The sequence below is a fragment of the Colossoma macropomum genome, unplaced genomic scaffold, assembly GCF_904425465.1.
Source record: "Colossoma macropomum unplaced genomic scaffold, Colossoma_macropomum, whole genome shotgun sequence".
NCBI lineage: Eukaryota > Metazoa > Chordata > Actinopteri > Characiformes > Serrasalmidae > Colossoma > Colossoma macropomum.
Genome location: NW_023494796.1, coordinates 339,085 through 360,000, shown reverse-complemented (window position 1 = coordinate 360,000; position 20,916 = coordinate 339,085). Strand labels below are relative to the sequence as shown.

Genomic DNA, 20,916 nt, shown 5'->3' with positions numbered 1-20,916 from the left:
TGTCATTTTTAATTTTTTTCACATAATTTGAAAAAGGCAGTTGCCCTTTATGATATGTCAAAGTTGTTTGATTCACAGACCAACAGAAATGATCCAAAATTACCTGGAAAAAATATTTCTCCATTTACTTCCATTAAAAGTTAAGAACGGTTTTCCTTGTCCGGTAAAGTTACCTTTTTGGAGATGCAAAGTATCTATTATATATATATATATATATATATACACACGTACATACATAATGCTATATTATGCTATATATGTTTTTTTCTTTATTTTGTAAAATTACATTTTTAATTTTTATTTCTTTATTTCTAATTTATTCTTTTAATAAAACAGACTTTTTTGTCAAATACTGCCACTATTTTTCTGTCATATTTTTATACATACACTATGAGCTACATTTTCTTATAATTAACACAGTAAATTGAATATTAATAATAATGATATTCCACTAATGTGTAAATAGTCCAGCCACATTCAAGGTATTTTTATTAAAAATTGGCATCACATTAATCAAATCAAATGGAATCAAATCACAGTGATATTTTGGGATTTCATCATGCACTGAACCATTGTTTAAAGACTTGAACCGAAACAAAACAAATTGTTGTGAGGTCAGAGATTTACACCACTGATTATTATTATTATTATTATTGTTGTTGTATTTATTAAACTCTCTCTCTCTGTTTTCCTCTCAGCTAACTCGGTGTCGTGCTGTGAGCGTCTGCAGAAGGAGAAGGAGGAGGTGTGCGTGGCGTTGGAGGCGGCGGTTTTGAAGCTCCAGCAGCAGCACCAGGCTGAGCTGACTCAGCTGGAGGAGACGCTCAGGGACTTCTACTCAGCAGAATGGGACAAAACCCACCAGGCCTACCAGGAGGAGGCCGACAAGTGCAGGGCGTTCATGCAGCAGCAGGTGGGACACGTCCCAAATCAACACATACTGCACTACGCTACAGTCTCTGTGGAACCTGTTCATCATAATAGCTTTATGCCAGATGAAATCTTTCAAAAAATACTGTTAATTACATGATTTTCAGATTTTAGTCATATTTTATAGATTTCATTGGATTAATCAGCCCAAATTGTGTCCACTGGAGATCAGCTGAAGTCCCTATAGGAAAGTCTGTCCACTTGGCGGCTTAGCAATCGAATGTAATTTGCAGTCACAAGGCTCCTCTACTTGAATGGGAGAGACCTATAAATGAATAAAGCCTGAATTGATAGATAGCTACGTTAACATTTCAAAAAAAGATTTGAACTCATTGATAAAATCTGCATAAATAGTTTGTAGCACACACAAAAAAAATCAGGTTGTTTCAGCTACTATCTATGCTTATATCCCCAAAAAGAGGGGGGATATTACCCTCATATGCCCTTAGCAAAAAGTTGATTGGCTTTTTTTTAGGGTAGGACTTCTCATGACACACTGTCAGTGTTATAAGCTATCCGTAACTGCGCTGTTTCCACCGTAACTCCCCAATTCGTAGCCCAGTGAAACTCTGCTGTTGCGGAAGTCCCCAGATCATGGGCAAGTTGAACTCCACAGTCACAGTGCAAAGATCATGGCCCAATCAAACTCCTCTGTCACAGTGCAAAAAGTCATGGCTCAGTCAAATCCACTGATGCAGTGCAAAGTCCCCAGATTGTGGCCCAGTCAAACTCCACTGTTGCAGTGCAAACATTGCGGCCCAGTCATACTCCACTGTCATGGTGCAAAGATCATGGCCCAGTCAAACTCCACTGTCGTGGTTCAAAGATCTCAGCCCAGTCAAAATCCACTGTCATGGTGCAAAGTCCCCAGGTCGTGGCCCAGTCAAACTCCACTGTTGCAGTGCAAAGATCGTGGCCCAGTCAAACTTGTTTGTCACAGTGCAAAGATCACTGCCCAGTCAAAATCCACTGTCGTGGTGTAAAGTCCCCAGATTGTGGCTCAGTCAAACTCCACTGTCATGGTGCCCTCAGCTCTCTGTATAGCTAACAGGTCATTATTATTATTATTATTATTATTATTATTATTATCTATGTGGTTCAGTCATGGTGGATTCATTTGTACTTCCAACTTCAAACTCCTTTGATGTGGTACAAAGTCCCCAGCTTGTGTCACAGTTGGCTAACAGCTAACAGCTCTATATTATTATCCTGTGTGGTTCAGTTATGGTGGATTAGTTCCTAATGACAGACTGTACGTCTTTATGGGTAGGCAGTGATATGACTAAAGATAGTGAGTTACTGAGAATGCAGTGTTCCCGCTGTCACACAGGGTGCTCATTAAAGCAGGTGAAAACGTATCATTGTTGTTAAGGCATCATCTGCAGTTTTACAAGTTGTTTTCGATGTTTATTAGTTTATGGAGCGGCTGTTTTGGAGACTGTTTGTACTGTGTACTGTAGTCTCGGCTGCTCAGTCGTCTGTTCGAGTCTATGATCCACAACGATTCTACTTTCAAACTTCAGCTGTGATTGAAAAAGGCTCTTAACCTTTAGTGGTTATAGAGTTATTACTGTGATCTTGCTGAAATGTAATTACATGCTAACATATTTAATCATATATCTACCAAATGAAGAAGTTTTACATCTGATTTGGATTCTATGTTTACTATATAAACCGTTTTAAGCAGTTTTAACAATGACAAACATGGCAAAAATGTAAAGGATGTTTTTTTCTTTTCACAAAACAAAACTGCACACAGAACAATAACGCTAATAAAATATCTCCCCTTCAGTTTACAGACACAGATGTGGAACAGATTGAGCTGGAGTGAACCATTACTAATACTAAAATAAATATGAAGTATATACAACATGCTTAAAAGCGATTTCTATAGATTACTGAAGCTCATTGATTGATTTGCTGTCGTACCCTCGGACAGGTGGAGGAGGTGAGGAGCAAACAGGAAGCTCTGAGGAAAGAACAGGAAGCAGCACATGCTCAGGAGATGGAGGCACTGAAGGAGGAATACGAGACGGCACTAACAGGTGAACATTAGTTTACAGCACATCCCTCTCTGTCCATCTCTGTATCTCTATATCTCTGTATCTCTCTCTCTCTCTCTCTCTCTTCATATGTATACACACACACACACACACACAAACACACACACACACATATATATATATCTTAAATCTGCTTTTCTCTCTGGAAAAATTAAATTCAATTAAAGTTCAATTTGAAATTTTATTTTATTCTATTGCATTTCATTCTGTTCTGTTCCACTGCATTCTGTATTCTATTCTATTCTATCTCATTCTATTCTTTTCTATTCTATTCCTTTTCGTTCTAGTATTATTCTATTCTGTTTCCTTCCATTCTGTTTTATTCTATTGTATTCTAATGCTTCATTTCATTCTATTCATTTAATTCTATTCTAATAGAATTATATTTAATAGAAATATTGCATTTCATTCTGTTCTGTTCCACTGCATTCTATTCTATTCTATTCCTTTTCATTCTAGTGTTATTCTATTCTATTTGATTTCATTCTAATGTTGTTCTTTTCTATTTCATTTCATTCTATTCTATTCTAATCTGTTTCATTTCATTCTGTTTCATATCATTCTTTTCTATCCTATTTCATTCTAATCTATTCTAATTCATTTCATTTTATTCTCTTCTATTCTATTCCTTTGCATTCCAGTCTGTACTGTTCTGGTCTGTTCTTTTCTATTTTATTCTGTTGTATTCTCTTATATTTTGTTCAGTCTGTTTCATGCAATTCTGTTTTATTTTATCTTTTTTCCAGTTTGCTAGTGTCTCCGTGTGAAGTAGACATGGGCAATACAGCCAAAAGTCTTATTAAAAGATATTTTTCTACATTATTTGCTCCAGCTACTCCTTTAACCCAGAAGGATAAGCGGTGTAGATAATGTGTATTTGATCTTGATATCAAACTGATCTTGATAATATTGATCATTATTATATACATTATACATTATAAACACTGTATAAATGCATACTGCTCAATGTGGAGACTAATGAATAATATTCTGACCTGCGAAGGAAACATAAGATAATCATATTGAAACGTGAGCTTTTGAGCTTATGAAAGGTGCTATTTACAAAAAAACATGTTCTTTACTATAATTAAAAAACCTTATCTTACATCCGATTTAAGAAAAACAAATCAGTTCCGCACCTCAAAGAACGAGTGGTCTTTTATTTACTTTTTCACTCTCTATGAATTCAACACTGTAAACAGCTAACACTAGCTAACTCTGCTAACTGTCCCACTGGTTAGAGCTGTCATGAGTGAATGGCTAGACTTCTTCTCCCTCCCTGTCTAGGGATTAACTTAGTGTGGACTTGTGGTCTAATCTTGCAGACGCTTTGAAATATCTATCAACATGTGTCCAGTTGCCTTGACTCACTGCTATACTAAACACTTTCTGAAGTTTCATCTGCCTCATTTAAACAATTCAGAGCAATCGGACTAATTGTGATTTTTGTTCTTCGTTTTTTTTTTAACCCAGATCTCAGGAACGCCCATAAGAACAACATGCAGGAACTGGAAAATATGCGCAAACAATCAGAGGCTTCAATGAACGTAAGCACTGGGCATTTCACACACATATGTTAATGCATATAACTATAAAAATATGAGATCTGCTGACTTTGCATCTTAATACAACCTGTCATATCATAAAACTCCTTACTTTACTTGTTTTATTTCTATGTTTCTCAGGCGAAGATTGAGAGCCTGATGGAGGAGAACGAAGCTCTGAGCGCCAAACTGAGAGAGGAAGAGGAGAGGAGGAAGGCTCTCGCAGACAAGAGCCAGGTAAAACATTCAAAACACTGTGAAGCAGGGGTCTCAAACTAGCGGCCCACCGCAGATGTACGATTTATCCTTAAAATAATGCAATTTTTAAAAATATTTCTGTGGCTAAATATTTAATTTGATGGGTATTAGCCCCACCCACCAGATACTGTGGCTGGTTACATAAGCTGTAGCCAGGTGCAAAAGTTTGTGCACCCCTGGTCAAATTACATCCTCTACAGAAAGCACAGGTTTGCACATTTTAACTTTCTTATTTACAGAATTTAACATATAAAAAGTAGCATAAAAGGTGGCCTGTGAAGAAGTAATGGCACTTATATACATATAGCTCGCAAATGAACAGAAATTGTGCACTAAAATTTGCACAAAACTTTCACTTAGAAAATCAACAAAACATCATAGATTAAGGGTGTTCAAACTTTTGACAGTATATACAGTTACTTCTGATGTTAAAACACACAAGAATTGCTAATAAACATTGAGTAAAATGCACTTAAGTGAATGTATATGTTACTTTGGACATATTTTTCCCATATTTATAGTTTATAATATAGATAAAATATTAGATGAAAAATTGTATGTAGTTAAAATGAATACAGATATGGGACAGAATTGTTTCCTGCATTCCTACAAGACCACCTGGCTAGTGGCCAGGTAATTGAAGTTTGAGACCCCCAAACTCTCTATATGCTAGTATGGTCCCTCTCTATATGCTAGTATGGTCCCATATGGTTTCCATAGATTTAAGATGTTAAAACAGTCGTTGTTCTCTTCTCTCTGTAGAAGGACCCTCATATGGTGTACCTGGAGCAGGAGCTGGAGAGTTTGAAAGTTGTTCTGGACATTAAAACAAGTCAGCTGCACCAGCAGGACAAAAAGCTCATGCAGATGGACAAGCTGGTGAGGACACCTGCGCACACATACACATGCATGCATATGAATATAATCATAAATATACTGTCATTGCCAGAAAAAAATATTTCCTGTAATTATTTTCAGATGTAATTGTAATTTGAAAACAGCAGCAGCCAATAGAAGTGGCCCAATATTACATGGAATAAAATCATGTGTTAATGTTTCGCTCCGCTGTTGTGCAGATGGAGAGTAATGTGAAACTGGAAGAGTGTCTGAAGAAGCTGCAGCAGGAAAATGAAGACTACAAAGCTCGCATGGACAAACATGCCGCGCTTTCTAGGTACGTGCACTGAATTGTGCGTATTTGTAAGAGTGTGAGAAGTTGCAGGTGTTAAAGCGATAGTTCGGCTTGTTAATGTGTTAAATCGATGTGTTAAAGTGTTTGTTGGAAAATCTAATTTACACAATTTTCCCCACTTATCCCAGATGCAATCAATCAGCCAACACATGTTTGGTGTCTGAAGTTTGCTTCTTTAGTTTTGTACTGAAGCTACGAGGCTAATGTAGCTAACCAGTAATGAAAGCTTATACTACATGAATAACCTCAAACAGTCTGACTTAAAAACGGACGACAGTATGGACAAATTCGTGAGAACGTTGTGAAGCTTAAGCAGAGATTTTCTAACAAAGTGAGGTTACAAACTCAACAGGCTTTGGAGCTTTTCAAGCTTCCACAATTCAGTATCACACAAATTCAAAGTCTGATTACTGCCAGAAAATAAAAGCTTAAAAAAAAATCAAAGAAAGCTACTGCTGGCCATAGTGTTTATGTTGCCATGGTTACATCTAAGACCTTTTGCTGATTAGTTCTTAGGGTGGTTTTGCCAAAGTTTAGGTTCTAAACTGGTTTTAAACTGAACCGAAGTCTTTAGCTAAGCCTTTGTTGAGATCAGTCGGATATGCCAGTGATCAGCTCACTCACGATGATCACTAATGTCTTAATACACGTTAAATAAGATGCCAAAATGAAAACCATCCCACAGACATGACTGTCTGCCCAATTTACACAATGATAATGCTTTTTCAATATTTATGACTGGAATATTAGCCTGGCTGCTGTAGTGTCTGAATATATTTAAAGTAAAGTGAGTGTTTATGTTAACAGATCATAGATAATTTAAAATGTGCACCATTTTGGAGCAACCACCGTCACCCAGGTCACCTATTTTTAGGCCCGACCATGTCTTAAACCCAAGCAGGGATTCGTGCCAGTCACAGCCCATATTTGCTTTACATTTCTTTAAATCAAGCATGTCGAACTGGGGACAAATTGCTGCGGAGATTAGGGTTTACCTTCGTCTAACGCTCTGAATTCAGTTCATGAAGGCCTGATGATGAGCTGAATCAGGTGTGTTTAGTGAGGCAATGTGCTGAGGTCTGCAGTGTTTTGGCCCACGAGAACTGGAGCTGACACATGTACTTTAAAACTTTCCACCTACATTCACTCCTTGTCTCTCTGTCTCCCCCTGCAGGCAGCTGTCCACAGAGCAGGCCATGCTTCAACAGACCCTACAGATGGAATCAAAGGTCAACAAGAGGCTGTCAATGGAGAACGAAGAGCTGCTATGGAAGCTCCACAACGGTGACCTCAGCAGCCCGAGACGACTCTCGCCCTCCTCGCCCTTTCCCTCGCCCCGAAACTCCGCCTCCTTCCCCAGCGCCCCCATATCGCCCAGATAACCCTGCCCCCAAGACCCCCCAAACCACAGACTTCACCCTCAAAGCACCCCCCCCCAAAACCACTCACTTCACTGGACGTTGTTTTACCCTTTGGAATGAATTGAGTGACTTGTGTACAGTTTATAAAAGACCCGATCACCTCTCCAGAAAAAAGACAATGTTGCACAGATGCACTTCCAGAGGGAGGGACTTGCCTTTGCTCTGCCGTTCGTTTCTTTCTTTCCTTACTTTTCCCCTCTTTTGATGGAGGAAAACACCTCAGGGTTTGTATATAGACTCTCCTCCTCATGCTCTCACCACGTTTGGTTCCTGCTAGTGCTCCCTTCGTTTTCTAAAGCAGGGTTTGTGCATCATATTCATGAAGCTTAATTTGAGGCCTCCCTTTCGCTTACCTGCTCAAAACATAACCAGAGTGGGGAAGAAACCCCCGGTATGCCTGTTTTGAGAATGATGATGAAATAAAGAAGAGGAAACCTGGTAGACGTCCCATAGGAACTGTAGAGAAAGTTTTATTTAGACATCCTACTACTCAAAATCTCGAATACTGCTCCATGTACCAACCAATATAGCATGTAAATCCAAATAACCTGCCCAATCCTGATGCTCTCGAATGTATTCTGCCATCCCTAAGGCCTGTTTTTCTCCGACTGTCTGTGAACTGGAACTCTTTAAGAATGTCTCCCTCATCTCAAGCACCGTCTTTGTTTTTTTTATTTTTTATTAACACATTAAAAATACCTGAACACAAAGGCTGATGTTTCCTGCTTGTTCCTGATATTTATCACTCTGATGTCACTCTTTAGGGTGGGTACATGCGGAACTTCAGTTGCCCAACAGTAAACCGTGGACGACTGGACGACTTATAATGATTCAATGATGTTCCTGAAAACATTTGGATAAACTGCTTAACATTTATCTAATAGAAGTCATTCCTACAAGAGTGTTATTTCATATTAAAACAGTGTATTATTTCAAAAATATATGGGGCAAAATTATAGGCACCGTTAAAAATACTTTAAATAAAACCAGAGAAATTTGCATTTTGGGTGGAAAAAAATCTTTCTTTTTATTGCTTCTAGTCTCCAGGCACTCTGTTTCTTTCAGAACTGCACAGTTTCGTTAATCCCTCAAAACCCCAGGCTTATTACATATAAAGGCTTATTATTCAGTAACTACAGGGACTTCAGTGCAAACTGGTTGAGCTATTCTTAGGTCATATAAATGTGTAATAAAACTTTGGGCCCACTGACCATGTAGGGGGTTAATTCCTGAGCTTTTTGAATTTCAGAATCCACTGTTAGATGCCACCTTTATGACCAGAAGCTTCTTGGAAGCCTTTCTTAAGGACAAGCCATAAAACGCAGCACCTGAACTTTGCAAATGTCATTGGAACTACAAATGGAGTCGTGTAATGTGGCCAAATGAGACAAAAACCTTTTGATTATGCACACCGTCGTCACTTTTGGTGAAAAAAGGCACTGCATACAATGAAAAGCACTGGATACATTGCAAAAATGCTATCTTCTTATACTGATGTATGTCTGATCTTGTCTTCAGTGATTTAGTAAGTCGAATTGTCGTGCTATATTGGCAGATAATTTTACTCATTGTAAGAAATGCAAGCAAAATTATCTGTCAGTATAGTGAGATTGTTTGAATTAGTCACTTAAAACAAGCACAAACTGTCTAGAAATAAGTTAAATAATCTTACATTAAGCTTACATCATCCCCAAAAAGAAACACTAGATGTATTGACTAGAGCCACTGTTAATTATGGTGGTGGGTCACTGATGCTGTTTGCTGCTAAGCGTCCAGGGGCTCTTGTGAAAATAGCTCAGTAAACTCTTGAGAAAAAGGTGAGTTTCATATCTAACAGGTCTGTAAACAGTAAACAGCACTTTCCACTAACATCCCTGTTCACCTTTCCTTTTCGTGCAATTTTTATGAGCACTCCTGACATCTAGTGGCCAAACTAGGTATCACCATGAGGAACATGATTACAGTGAACATTGAGCCTTGATGAAAACTGCTTGCAAAGCCGTGCTGACTGAATAAGTCTCTGGCTCTCAGTTTGAGTCCTGGATACTTAACTAGAGCTGTAAGTTTGGCTGTTTGTTATTTATTTTCAAGTAATCAAACGTATTGTGCTTTTAAATACATTATTTTTTCAAAAAGCAAAATGAGTGACATTCATCATTTCTAAATGAATACTGTCTCTCTTAAATCCACAAGCAGGTGCTCAGCATAAATAAGGGTCTCCAAAAGGTCACTGGGTTTTTAACATAGGGGTCACGAGTACAGTAATAATATTAAAACTAAATATTAACTAATATGCATTCCACCCAACAAGCGCTGGGATAGGCTCCAGCACCCCCCACGACCCAGGAGAATAAGCATTTTAGATCATTTGTGTGTGTGTGTGTGTGTGTGTGTGTGTGTGTGTGTGTGTGTCCTAAATAATATATTGCTGTTGTTGGAAAAAACCTTGTATCTCCAAAATGGTAACTTTACAGGAGAAGGAAAAAACCTACTTTACTTTTAATGTAAGTCGAGACATTTTTCATTTTGGGCCGTTTCTTTTGGTCCAATACTCAAGAAATTTACACACAATATTAAGGGTGACAGGCATTTTCAAATTGTGTCAAAAACTGATTGTTGTTATTGTTGTGTCCATCAGTGTTCTTTCAATACAATTCCCAGCATGCATCACTCAAATACTTTAAGCAACCAATAGAAATCCCCCTAGGAACTCCTGACTGTGAGCATACAAAGATGATAACATCAGTTATTTTAAAATTTTTACCAACATTTTTTTATATTAGCCAGTTAGCAGCAGGGAAATATTTCAAACAGCCTTTCAAGCATTTGGTGTTTTTCAAATGTTCCTCCTACCTTCAAGATTCATCATCAGAAGGTGGTGCTCCCTAATTTATAAACAGAAAAATCTAGTTATAGATGTTACTGTGGCTCTGCTGTAGGAGGCGAGTAGGTACGTTTACAGAAGATGTATCAATAGTTACTTTGTTCATTTTGGCTGAAGTGCCCCTTTATCTGATAACAGCCTGTTGTTATGAGTGTCTATAACTACACTGTTATCTATAACGCTACATACAAAGTTAGAGCTTAACCCTCTACTGCACGCATTATGAGAGCAATTAAAAAATAAAAATAAATAAATATTCGATTCACTTTTCTTGAATAAAATGGACCTGGTTGTGTGTGCAAGGGCTTTTGGGGTATGTTGCCCGGGAAGAAATGATATAGAGCCGTGTTCCCTGAGGTGGTGAGACCTGGCTTGTGTCTATCCAAATCCATTCCACGTGTTGCTTCTAGGCAACAAACATATTTCTGCAAACTCGCATAACAAAAAAAGTGATACTGAATGTTAAAAAAAGAGGTTTAAAAGTGCTCAATAAGAGACAGTATGACCAAATACATGCTTTTTATTGACTTACTCATACTCCTCGCTTTATTGATAACCCTGTCGTTGTCTTTAAATATGTATAATGTTATCATAAAGTGAGGAAAATGGGTTTGTTGCCCTGAGGCAACATCATGCAATAGAGAGTTAAAGATGCTGTTACTACTGTTTTTATCTATGCAGTTCACATGATTTAGGTATGCAGCTAGCACGATGCTAATTGTTGGGATGTCAGCTTGCATTTCTTGTTAGCTACGTTGCTGTGAAAAAGTATTTGCTCCCTTTCTGGCTTCCTATATTCTTGTATTATTTGTCACATAGGTGCTCGTACAAAATGTAATATAAGACGAGGAGAAACACAAAACACAGTTTTTAAATGATTCCATCTATTGAAGGAGAATATTTTGCAACACTGCTGTGAAAAAGTAACTGCCCCCAAACATGATTCCTGGTTGTGCAGCAACAACATCAACCAAACGCTTCCTATAACTGGAGTTCAATCATACATTGCTGTGGAGGAATTTTGGTCTTTCATTTGAGATATTCAGTGGTAGACTTGTTCTTGTGCTTCCAATCGTTGTCTTGCTGTGTGACCCAACTGCACTTGTGCTTCAGATCACTAATGATCGGACATTCTCCCGCAGGATTTTCTGGTACAGAATAGAATTGATGGTTCCATCAATTATGGGAAATCAACCAGCGCCCCCACACCATCACACTACCACCACCATGTTTCACTGTTGGTATGATGTTCTTATTGTGGAATGCTGTGTTTGCTTTACGTCAGATGTAACAAAACCCTCGTCTTCCAAAAAATTCCACTTTTACCTCTACGGAACATTATCCAAAACACTTCGGAGTCATAGAGTTGTTTTTGGCCAGCATATGCCTTTATGTTCCTCTTGGTTAGCAGTGGTTTTGTCTTACTCTCCCATGGATACCATTTTTACCCAGTCTCTTTCTAATGGTGGAATCATGAATGCTGACCTTATCTGAGCTGAGCGAGGCCTGTAGATCCTTGGACGTTTGTCTGGGTTCTTTTATGACTTCCTGGATGAGTCGTTGATGCACTCTTGGAGGAATTTTGGTAGGGCGGCCACTTCTGGGAAGATTCACCACTGTTCCAAGTTTTCTCCATTTGCTCTTACTGTGGTTCGCTGGAGTCCTGGAGGCTTAGGAATGGCTGTGGAACTCTTTCCAGGCTGATATATTTCAATAACTTTCTTTCTCTTCTCTTTCTGGAGCTTCTTTTGATCACAGCATAGCGTGCAGCCTGTTAAGAGCTTTAGGTTTACTTTACATTGCAGAAAAGTGATTTTATTTAAGTGATGTTTAGGTTCAACAGGGCTGGCAATTGAGCCTGGATGTGTCTAGTCTAGTTCAGTGGTTCCCAACCCTAGTCTCAGAGGACTTTCTGCCCTGCAGATTTATGTGTTTTCCTGCCAAAATACACCCACGTCAACTCAGATCAGTTGTATCAGGTGTGTTGTGAGCAGTGCAAACACTAAAATGCGCAGGGCAGGGTGTCCTCCAGGACCAGGGATGGGAATCACTGGTCTAATTGATCCCAACTATCAACTAAGGCTACGTTCACATAACCAGCTTCATTGCTCAAATCCGATTTTTTGCTCAAATCTGATCTCTCTCACTCGAGCAGAACGAGCTTCACTGAGAAGATCATTAACTCTGATCAGCTCTCAGCTTCATTATTAGAGCGAGACGAAGGAGAAAAAGGTGAGATGAGCTGCTTTTCCACCGTTTACAGGCGTTAACTTCTGTTCGGCGCTGCTGCCATGGTAACGCTGAATGAATTGGATACGTATCTGATCTAGAACCACATATGAAAGTGGCTCAGGTTGGATTTGAAAAGATCAGATTGGTGTCCACACAACCCTGAAAACATCAGATCTGAGTCACACTCTAACACCTTCGTCTCGCTCTAATAATGAAGCTGAGAGCTGATCAGAGTTAATTATCTTCTCAGCGAAGCTCGTTCTGCTCGTTAGTTTGTGCTGATGATGAACGTGATTCGTTCACGTGATGTTACTGAGTAGGATGTGCTCATGCTCATTTCAGGATGCTGGTTTGTTCGCATTAATGACAGATTTGAGTCACTTACCTAAACGAGTGTGAATCATCGTGTCGGAGAGATCGGATTTGAGTAAAAAATCGGATTTGAGCAATGAGGCTTGTAATGTGAATGTAGCCTAAATTTGGTTTATTGGTTAATTGAGTAACGATGGGGGCAATTACTTTTTTCACACAGTGAAATAAATGAAAAGTTAATTTGAAAACTGCATTTTGTGTTAGCTCGGGTGGTCTGTTTTACATTAAAGGTCGTTTAAAGATCTGAAACAATTCAGCAGGACAAATATGCAGAAATAGAAGGTACTGTGAGGGGGCAATTACTTTTTCATGGCACTGTATATTAACCTTATAGCTCCAGACGCTAAAAAAGTGCAAAAAATGGGAAGATTATGTGAGATACTTTTTTAGAGTGTGCATTTGTGTTCTTGTTACCTGCTGATTCTGCATTTCCAGACCAACTGCAGATTGTGGAGACGTGGTCAAAGAAAATGGACCGTACTGCAGCACTGCTTCTTCAGACTGGGAGCGGACGTGGACGTTGGCTGTAGTATCTCTGAAATATTGATCGCCTCAGTGTGTCCTGAGAGGCCTTTACACCGCAGATTTAAACTCTCATATAGATGAGCTGTCCTGTGAAAAGCACTGTGATAAACGAACGTATCTTACTGACTGATCAATTAGTCGTCCCATAAGATGTTCAGCGGAGTTGACCTGCGGCTTTAGAACTGTATTTCAACAGCGGATGCTGAAGGCCTTGAATGGTCTCAGGTGCAGATGCTCCGCCCACACATGTGTTTTCTAAGCTACTGTTGCAGCTTAATGTGTCAGTGTGGTGCACAAAATGCAATAAATGTAGAGTCATTAATGTTTAAGATTTACTTTGTGTTAGCATTACTGCTACTGAGTGCTGATTGGTTAGCATTACTGCTACTGAGTGCTGATTGGTTGGCATTACTGCTACTGAGAGCTGATTGGTTAGCATGACTGCTACTGAGTGCTGATTCATTAGCATTACTGCTACTGAGTGCTGATTGGTTAGCATTACTGCTACTGAGTGCTGATTGGTTAGCATTACTGCTACTGAGTACTGATTGGTTAGCATTACTGCTACTGAGTGCTGATTGGTTAGCATTACTGCTACTGAGTGCTGATTGGTTAGCATTACCGCTACTGAGTGCTGATTCGTTAGCATTACTGCTACTGAGTGCTGATTCATTAGCATTACTGCTACTGAGTGCTGATTGTTTAGCATTACTGCTACTGAGGGCTGATTGGTTAGCATGACTGCTACTGAGTGCTGATTCATTAGCATTACAGCTACTGAGTGCTGATTGGTTAGCATTACTGCTACTGAGGGCTGACTGGTTAGCATTACTGCTACTGAGTACTGATTGGTTAGCATTACTGCCACTGAGTGCTGATTCGTTAGCATTACTGCTACTGAGTGCTGATTGGTTAGCATTACTGCTACTGAGTGCGGATTGGTTAGCATTACTGCTACTGAGGGCTGACTGGTTAGCATTACTGCTACTGAGTGCTGATTGGTTAGCATTACAGCTACTGAGTACTGATTGGTCAGCATTACTGCCACTGAGTGCTGATTGGTTAGCATTACTGCTACTGAGTGCTGATTGGTTAGCATTACTGCTACTGAGTGCTGATTGGTCAGCATTACTGCTACTGAGTGCTGACTGGTTAACATTACTGCTACTGAGTGCTGATTGGTTAGCATTACTGCTACTGAGTGCTGACCAGTGCCCTTAATATAATTGGCTGTTCAGCCTTCAGCAGTTTAGCCCCGCCCCTTCACACTGAAGTTATAAGGACTGCAATTCAAGGCAGCCAATCAGAACAGAGTGCATTTACATATATCGATCTTAAAGGAACAGCCAGAGAAACAGCAAGGTTAAACAATGATCGTATAACGATAAATTATGGCTGGTTTTGCTACATAATGATGATGATCTAGGCACAGTGCTAACTGGTGTGTTGTGAGCTTCTATTATTACAGTTGGGGTGGGGTGAAAAGTGGACTCTTCTCCACATTTTTCCCTGCGCTGGCTCATAAACGTGCTGATGATGCTGGCTGTCTTTGTCCGGCACCTCCGATGGCAGAATGGCTATTGATCATTGCAGCACAGCCTCCACTGACGCACACGGAGTAACTCACGGTGAGTTTAATTAGCCCAGCTCAGCTCTGCGGAAGTGCTGACGCTGTCAAATCACACACAGTCCAAAGACGCCCTTGATAGGTTTGTCCTGCGAATGGCTCTCAGGTTTAGGCCGAGAATGTTTCAGAGACAAGAACCACGACAGGATCTGACTACAAACCAGAGATACAATTAAGAACTGAGAAAATGTGAGTAGGTTCAGTTGGATCAGTGCTGTGTCTTTTTAAACACTGTGTCCACTCACTGTCCACTCTATTAGACACTCCTACCTTGTCGGTCCACCTTGTAGATGTAAAGTCAGAGACGATAGCTCATCTGCTGCTGCACAGTTTGTGTTGGTCATCCTCTAGTCCTTCATCAGTGGTCACAGGACGCTGCCCACACACACTAACACACCACCACCACATCAGTGTTACTGCAGTGCTGAGAATGATCCACCACCCAAATAGTACCTGCTCTGTGAGGGGTCCATGGGGGTCCTGACCACTGAAGAACAGGGTAACAAAGTATGCAGAGAAACAGATGGACTACAGTCTGTAACTGTAGAACTACAACGTGCTCCTTTATGGTCAGTGGAGCTGATAAAATGGACAATGAGTGTAGAAACAAGGAGGTGGTCATCATGTTACGGCTGACTGCTGTATATATCAATAGCCAGTGGCAGGGATGTGAACCACATGACCTTGCTCGGGTAGAGGTTTTTTTTTTATCTTCTTGGTCTTTACTTGATGAAACAAAAGTTCACAATTCGTTTTTCTGCAACTTATTAATAACCTCCCCAATGACCACCTCCAACAGCTGAACAAGTGGACACGAGCCTTGTACACATCCGAGCAACAATCTAGTTCCTCTGTTCAAGATCTGTTTACTTTAGTAGTCGGTGGGGTTTCGGTGTAAGACCACTTCAAAACACGATGAAACAAATCCAAATCATTTTTACTGTGTGGCGTTAATGTGCAGTATTTAACTAAAAGTTCATACATATCAACTGTTCAGGCTCTCCGTGTTGAGTATTACTCCGCGTTGTGCGGCTGTGCTGGGGAAGATGGCGGCTGCGCATCAGCTATAAAGCTTGTTATTGACACAATTTGCGGAATATTTCCAGCTTAGCCAACTTCGTGTGGAAATATTCTTTTGGGGATGCCCCGGAGTTCACACTGTACAACCGGAGAATACAGAGGATATCCAAGGTATTGTATCTGTCAAGATAACCATCTCCTTTTCAGTCAGGAATGCGGGCAGCGATGGAGGAAACGTCCCCGAAGTTGGTGCCTCGTAGCCGGGCAGCTCCTGCCGCAGCCGCCCGCCGCCGAGCGGCTAACTTCACTAACTTAGCTTTTCTGAGGGGATTTGGTCATTAAAGCCGCAAATCTAGGTTGAGTTTGTGTAGGCGACTCTTTAAGCCATTCGTACGACTGTTTTTATGCTTGTGGACTTGCTAACACGTCGATGTTCCTCTTTGTTTTAGACCAGTTTGAGCCCAAAAGTGGTGCTGAGGAGAAGTGAGGGGTTCTGGTCAGCCAGCGTTAACATGTGAATCAGCCTTGGACGTTTTTTTCATTTATTCTCATTATTCTTATTACCTTTGTGGGGCATTTTGGTGACATCATGCAGGTGTGTAAACTGTCCCACTTTCTTTATCTGGGCAAGTCGATTTCACTGTCTTTTCCGTTCCACCTTAAACAGTGCAGCGTATAGCGTCAACGGCTGCGCCGTTTAAGGTGGAACGGAAAGTTGGAATCAGAAGCTGAGAGGAAAGCGGTGTAAACTAACGTTGCATAAAACTGTGGATGTATTTTGAAACTTAAGACGTTAAATCCGTGTTACAGTAGTGCCGCCACCATCAGCATAAACCTGACATTAAGCTTGGCTGTGGACGGTTCTGATACTATGTGAAGGTAACGTTACCCTGTAGCAGGTGCTCTGGTATGTGCTAGATAGCTACGTTAGGTTAGCTAACCGACTCACGTTAAATGGGTGACAGACTGTCAGTGTGTGAAGTCGCTATATAGCTAGTTTTATTTAAGTAACGTTACATGTAACGTTTTGAGTCGGTGATGCGGTGATTCTGAGGCGATTCTGCGCGCCGGTGCCCACATTAGTCCCGGTGTCTGAGGGAATTCGCTCTGTGAGGTGTTGATTAGCTGCGGGGCGAAACGGGTCAGCGAACTGATTATTAATAACACGGTGGGACTGATTGAAGTGATGTTTTATGTTTAGAAAGTTCTGCTATTAATGATTAACAGCGTCTTTTAGTGCTGTGTGTTTTATAATAACCTTGGACCTGCTAGCTAACCGGCCTCTCAACGTCCCCGCAGAAGTTCGCCAGCTCCGCTAAGCTAGGCTAGGCTTGGCTGTTTTGTGAGGGGAATATGTTGACCTTCCCCGAGGCGACTTCGCTCTACCCGCGGTGTGAAATATGTCGGGGTCATATTAAAGCTGGGTATACTCATATTTATTAATATTAGTTCATATTGTGCTTTGAGGCGGCTAAAATCAGTTTGCTAACGGGCTAACGTCGCTAACTTTCCTCAGGCCGAACTGGTTACCATAGTGACGCGGCGGCGGGGGGGTGGGGGGGGCGGATCTCCTTTCAGTCGGTCAGTTTATCCGTTAAAGGGGAACTCAGCCGAATTTTTATTTTTTGAAATTTCAGTATAATCATACGGTGGATGTAAGCATAGGCATTTGTGGTGGTTTGGTGTGAAATGCTCTGTTTGTTTATGCGTCTCTTAAAGCTCCCTCACATTGTTATTGCTTAAAATGATGTCTGAGACATTGTTTTACGGTCGTTTTGAGGATGGTTTGGGCCCAAAAATACATTTTGAAAAATGTATTTATGGTGGATAAGTACATGCACAACACAAGGTGTTGTGAGGCAAAGTAGTACCCCCCCCTCATTAATTTTTCCCGATATTTTACCATAATCGATATTCCATATTAAACTCAGAAGACACTAGTTTCACTGGATGGTAAATAAAATGTCTATATTTGTGTTGTAGACATGGTGACCCCTGGTTCCTATCACCACCACTGTGAAGAAGCCTGAGTCTCTACAGCTCATGGATCAGTCAGGGCTGAGTTTCTGGCTCGCTTGGACACCCTGTGGTGTTTTCAGGTCACTCATGTGTCCTTGCTAACTGCTGCGAGTCATCAGCTGCTATTATTTTTTGTTTTATAGCACTCATGGGGGGAAAAAAGCACTTTTGAGTGGAGTAACACACTCTTTGGACTTAAATATGAAAGGGGCTAACTGTGAAATCGATGATTTTGTTGATATGATTGCTTTTCCTGATTCACATTGACATTGTATGATCTCAGTTTCCTTGACTCGGCTCCTCTTTGTGTTTCACTGTGCGCTGTAAATGCCGTGCTTTCTTACCGCCACCGTAAAACGAGTTGACAGCGGTCGCTTTCGTAGGGCTGAAAGATGAATCGTATTTATATTGAAATCGCAGTTTAAGAGAGCGCAATTTTCCAGTCGCAAGAGAATTATAGCCTGCTTTATCAAAAAAGTTGTCTTAGCTTTTAAGGTGGGAAATTGAACCTAATAACACAGAGCTTGTGAACTGCCTGTAGATGAGTTAGACCAATCGGAGGCGACCAAACCTCCATATGTTGTGACATCACAACCACGACTTATTGGCTTTTTGCCGCACTGCATTCAGGGATCAAGCCTCAAGCCAGAAAAGGTGGATATCCTGAACTTCTTGGCCAAAAAAGAAAACCGGCCCTAGGTAGTGATCACAATTTAAACTGCAGTCAAAATATTAGAAAATCGCAATTGTGTTTTTTCCTCAAATCGTTCAGCCCTAAGCGTTTGTTAGTTGAAACTTGGTGAGGAACCCTTGGTTAAACGTGCTTCGTGAACCTGTATTGGGAAACATGGGTCTGAGTGAAATACACAACCGTGAGTTAAAATTCAGCGTCTTCTACCAGCTTGTCCTTGTTGTGGGAAGAGCCTAATAGTTACTATGCGCCGGTAAACTGTTGGGTTTCTGGCCAAACACAAACAGAGGAGGTGGTTTTCCCCGCGAAGGTGAGCGGGTCCAGTTTAACTGCTCTCCTCCTCATTGTGTAGATAACACACTGCTTCACTTCACCCACCGTCAGTCGCCAGCCTTCACTCCTCTCACAGAGAGCGCTCTCTTTCTGGAGCTTGTGCAGTAAGTATCCTTAATCTTCTACCTGAGAGGGGAAAAGAACAATGAACGGCGCTTGTGTGTAATTTGACCTTTGTTTTCGACCTCGACCCGCCGTGTTTGGCGGTTTATGGGGAGACGTGTTGCCTGGCAGCTTTTCAGATTATGCTAACGTCTCTTTAAACACAGAGTCCTGAATCACTAACCGTTTCTACAGCAGTAGTTTCAGTGTTTGACAGCGAGCTGAGGGGTAAAAACTCTGATTTACACTTTAACTTGGTTTAACTTGGTATGATTCTTCAGGAAAAGATTCAGGAAGTCATGAAATTATTTTTTAAAAGGCCACTGACTGAAGGAATCTGTTAAAACAGTGGTGGAAAATAGACAAAAACGGTGCATGGGTTTTGTTTCAGAGCACATTAGGCTGCTTTCAAGGGTTTTTTTGTTGTGGTAGGTTGTAGGCAGTGAGCTTTACATAAACAAGAAATATCAGTGCTATATTATCATTAATATTACCTTTATTTGAGAAATAAAAATGAGTTTTCTCTTATGCATCAGCTGTTTGAACATTTTGGAATGAAACCTATGGCAAATACCACTTTTTTCCCCCTGAAACACACATTGAAGCCGTACAGTGCTGTGTTGTGTGAGGTTTCTGTTTACTGTGGCACTGAGCTTTAAAATAACAGAAGGATTTCATTTAAGGATGAGTATATAAAGGTAGGTTGTCATGCTGAAGCTACTGAAACGTACTGCTACTTAGGGCTGGGCGATAAAACGATAACGATAAGTATCGCGATATAACTTTTCCTCGATAGAGCGATACGACAGGTTCGATAAATGTTCGATATAATACACCACTCTCACACTTCCACGTTCAGCGAAAGCCCTGGTGGCGTTTTCTACTGCAAGGAAAGCGACACTACTCTGCTGTCGCCAGGAGAGGGCGCACTTCTGAATTTTTCAACTTGATTAGAGGGGAGGGGGGGGGGTCACGAGTAAAAAAAGGGTCGCCAAATATATTTTAGCAACGGCTGAAACGTGGAGTTATACAGTCCCTGTCTGAGTGGATGTTATCGGCGATCTGTTCTCCTATGACCGAGTGTGAGTGACGAGGTCAGTGGTGTAACTGTACTGTCCTACGGTGAGCTCACCTCTTTCCGTGCCTCCTAACAACTTTAGCGGTGTTAAATCTCGTCTGCAGCGCCGTGTTACAGCGCCCAACCGCCATATTTTAGTATTAGTGCATTCTCAAGCAATGAAAGTGAAAGAAAGAAGTGGGTTCATGTTCAAAAGTAAACTGAGGAAGCTGTGAGGCATTGGAGAGCGCTAACGTTATCTTTCCAGGCTAGCTGTTTTAGCTGCTGGCTAACTTGAAGCAGTGCTTCGGCACAACACGGTGAATTGATGATACGGTAGATCAAACAAGACACAGAATCACCGCTTTCAGTTTAAACATGCCTAAAAGGAGGACTCTGTGACTGGTGTGAGAGATTCACACTGCAGATAATGCTTTTACACAGCGAGCGTCAGATATACTGCGGTTCACCCCTTAAACTACTGCGATAGCATAGAGAAACCCAGCCGTCTAGCTGGTGTCTGAATACTGTGATCTGCTCTGACATGGATGTGGTAGGAGTGACCGCAGTGACCTACCGAACCGAGGTGACGTTGTTGAGAAACTAAAGAGTTTAGCTCTGTTGTTGGCCACTTGTTTAGCGTTTG

At 40.8% G+C, this 20,916-nt stretch overlaps 2 protein-coding genes across 8 annotated transcripts in view; both read left to right on the top strand.

Moving 5' to 3' along the window:
- The window catches only part of mtus1b (microtubule associated tumor suppressor 1b), a 79,662-nt gene extending 71,544 nt beyond the window's left edge, over positions 1-8,118 (top strand). The window contains exons 9-15 of the mRNA XM_036583558.1: positions 699-913; positions 2,870-2,975; positions 4,467-4,540; positions 4,679-4,774; positions 5,558-5,674; positions 5,872-5,969; positions 7,162-8,118. Coding sequence (XP_036439451.1) covers positions 699-913; positions 2,870-2,975; positions 4,467-4,540; positions 4,679-4,774; positions 5,558-5,674; positions 5,872-5,969; positions 7,162-7,369 — 914 coding nt within the window. The 3' untranslated portion in view covers positions 7,370-8,118. The remainder of the gene's footprint in view (positions 1-698; positions 914-2,869; positions 2,976-4,466; positions 4,541-4,678; positions 4,775-5,557; positions 5,675-5,871; positions 5,970-7,161) is intronic.
- Positions 8,119-16,077: 7,959 nt separating this feature from the next.
- The window catches only part of pcm1 (pericentriolar material 1), a 60,671-nt gene continuing 55,832 nt past the window's right edge, over positions 16,078-20,916 (top strand). For 6 of the 7 annotated variants that reach the window (XM_036583553.1, XM_036583551.1, XM_036583550.1 and 3 more), the window contains exon 1: positions 16,078-16,239. The gene's annotated coding sequence lies outside the window, so the exon portion shown is untranslated. Of the gene's footprint in view, positions 16,240-16,268; positions 16,948-20,916 lie in introns of those variants that run through there. The other variant, XM_036583549.1, reaches the window with a different exon arrangement.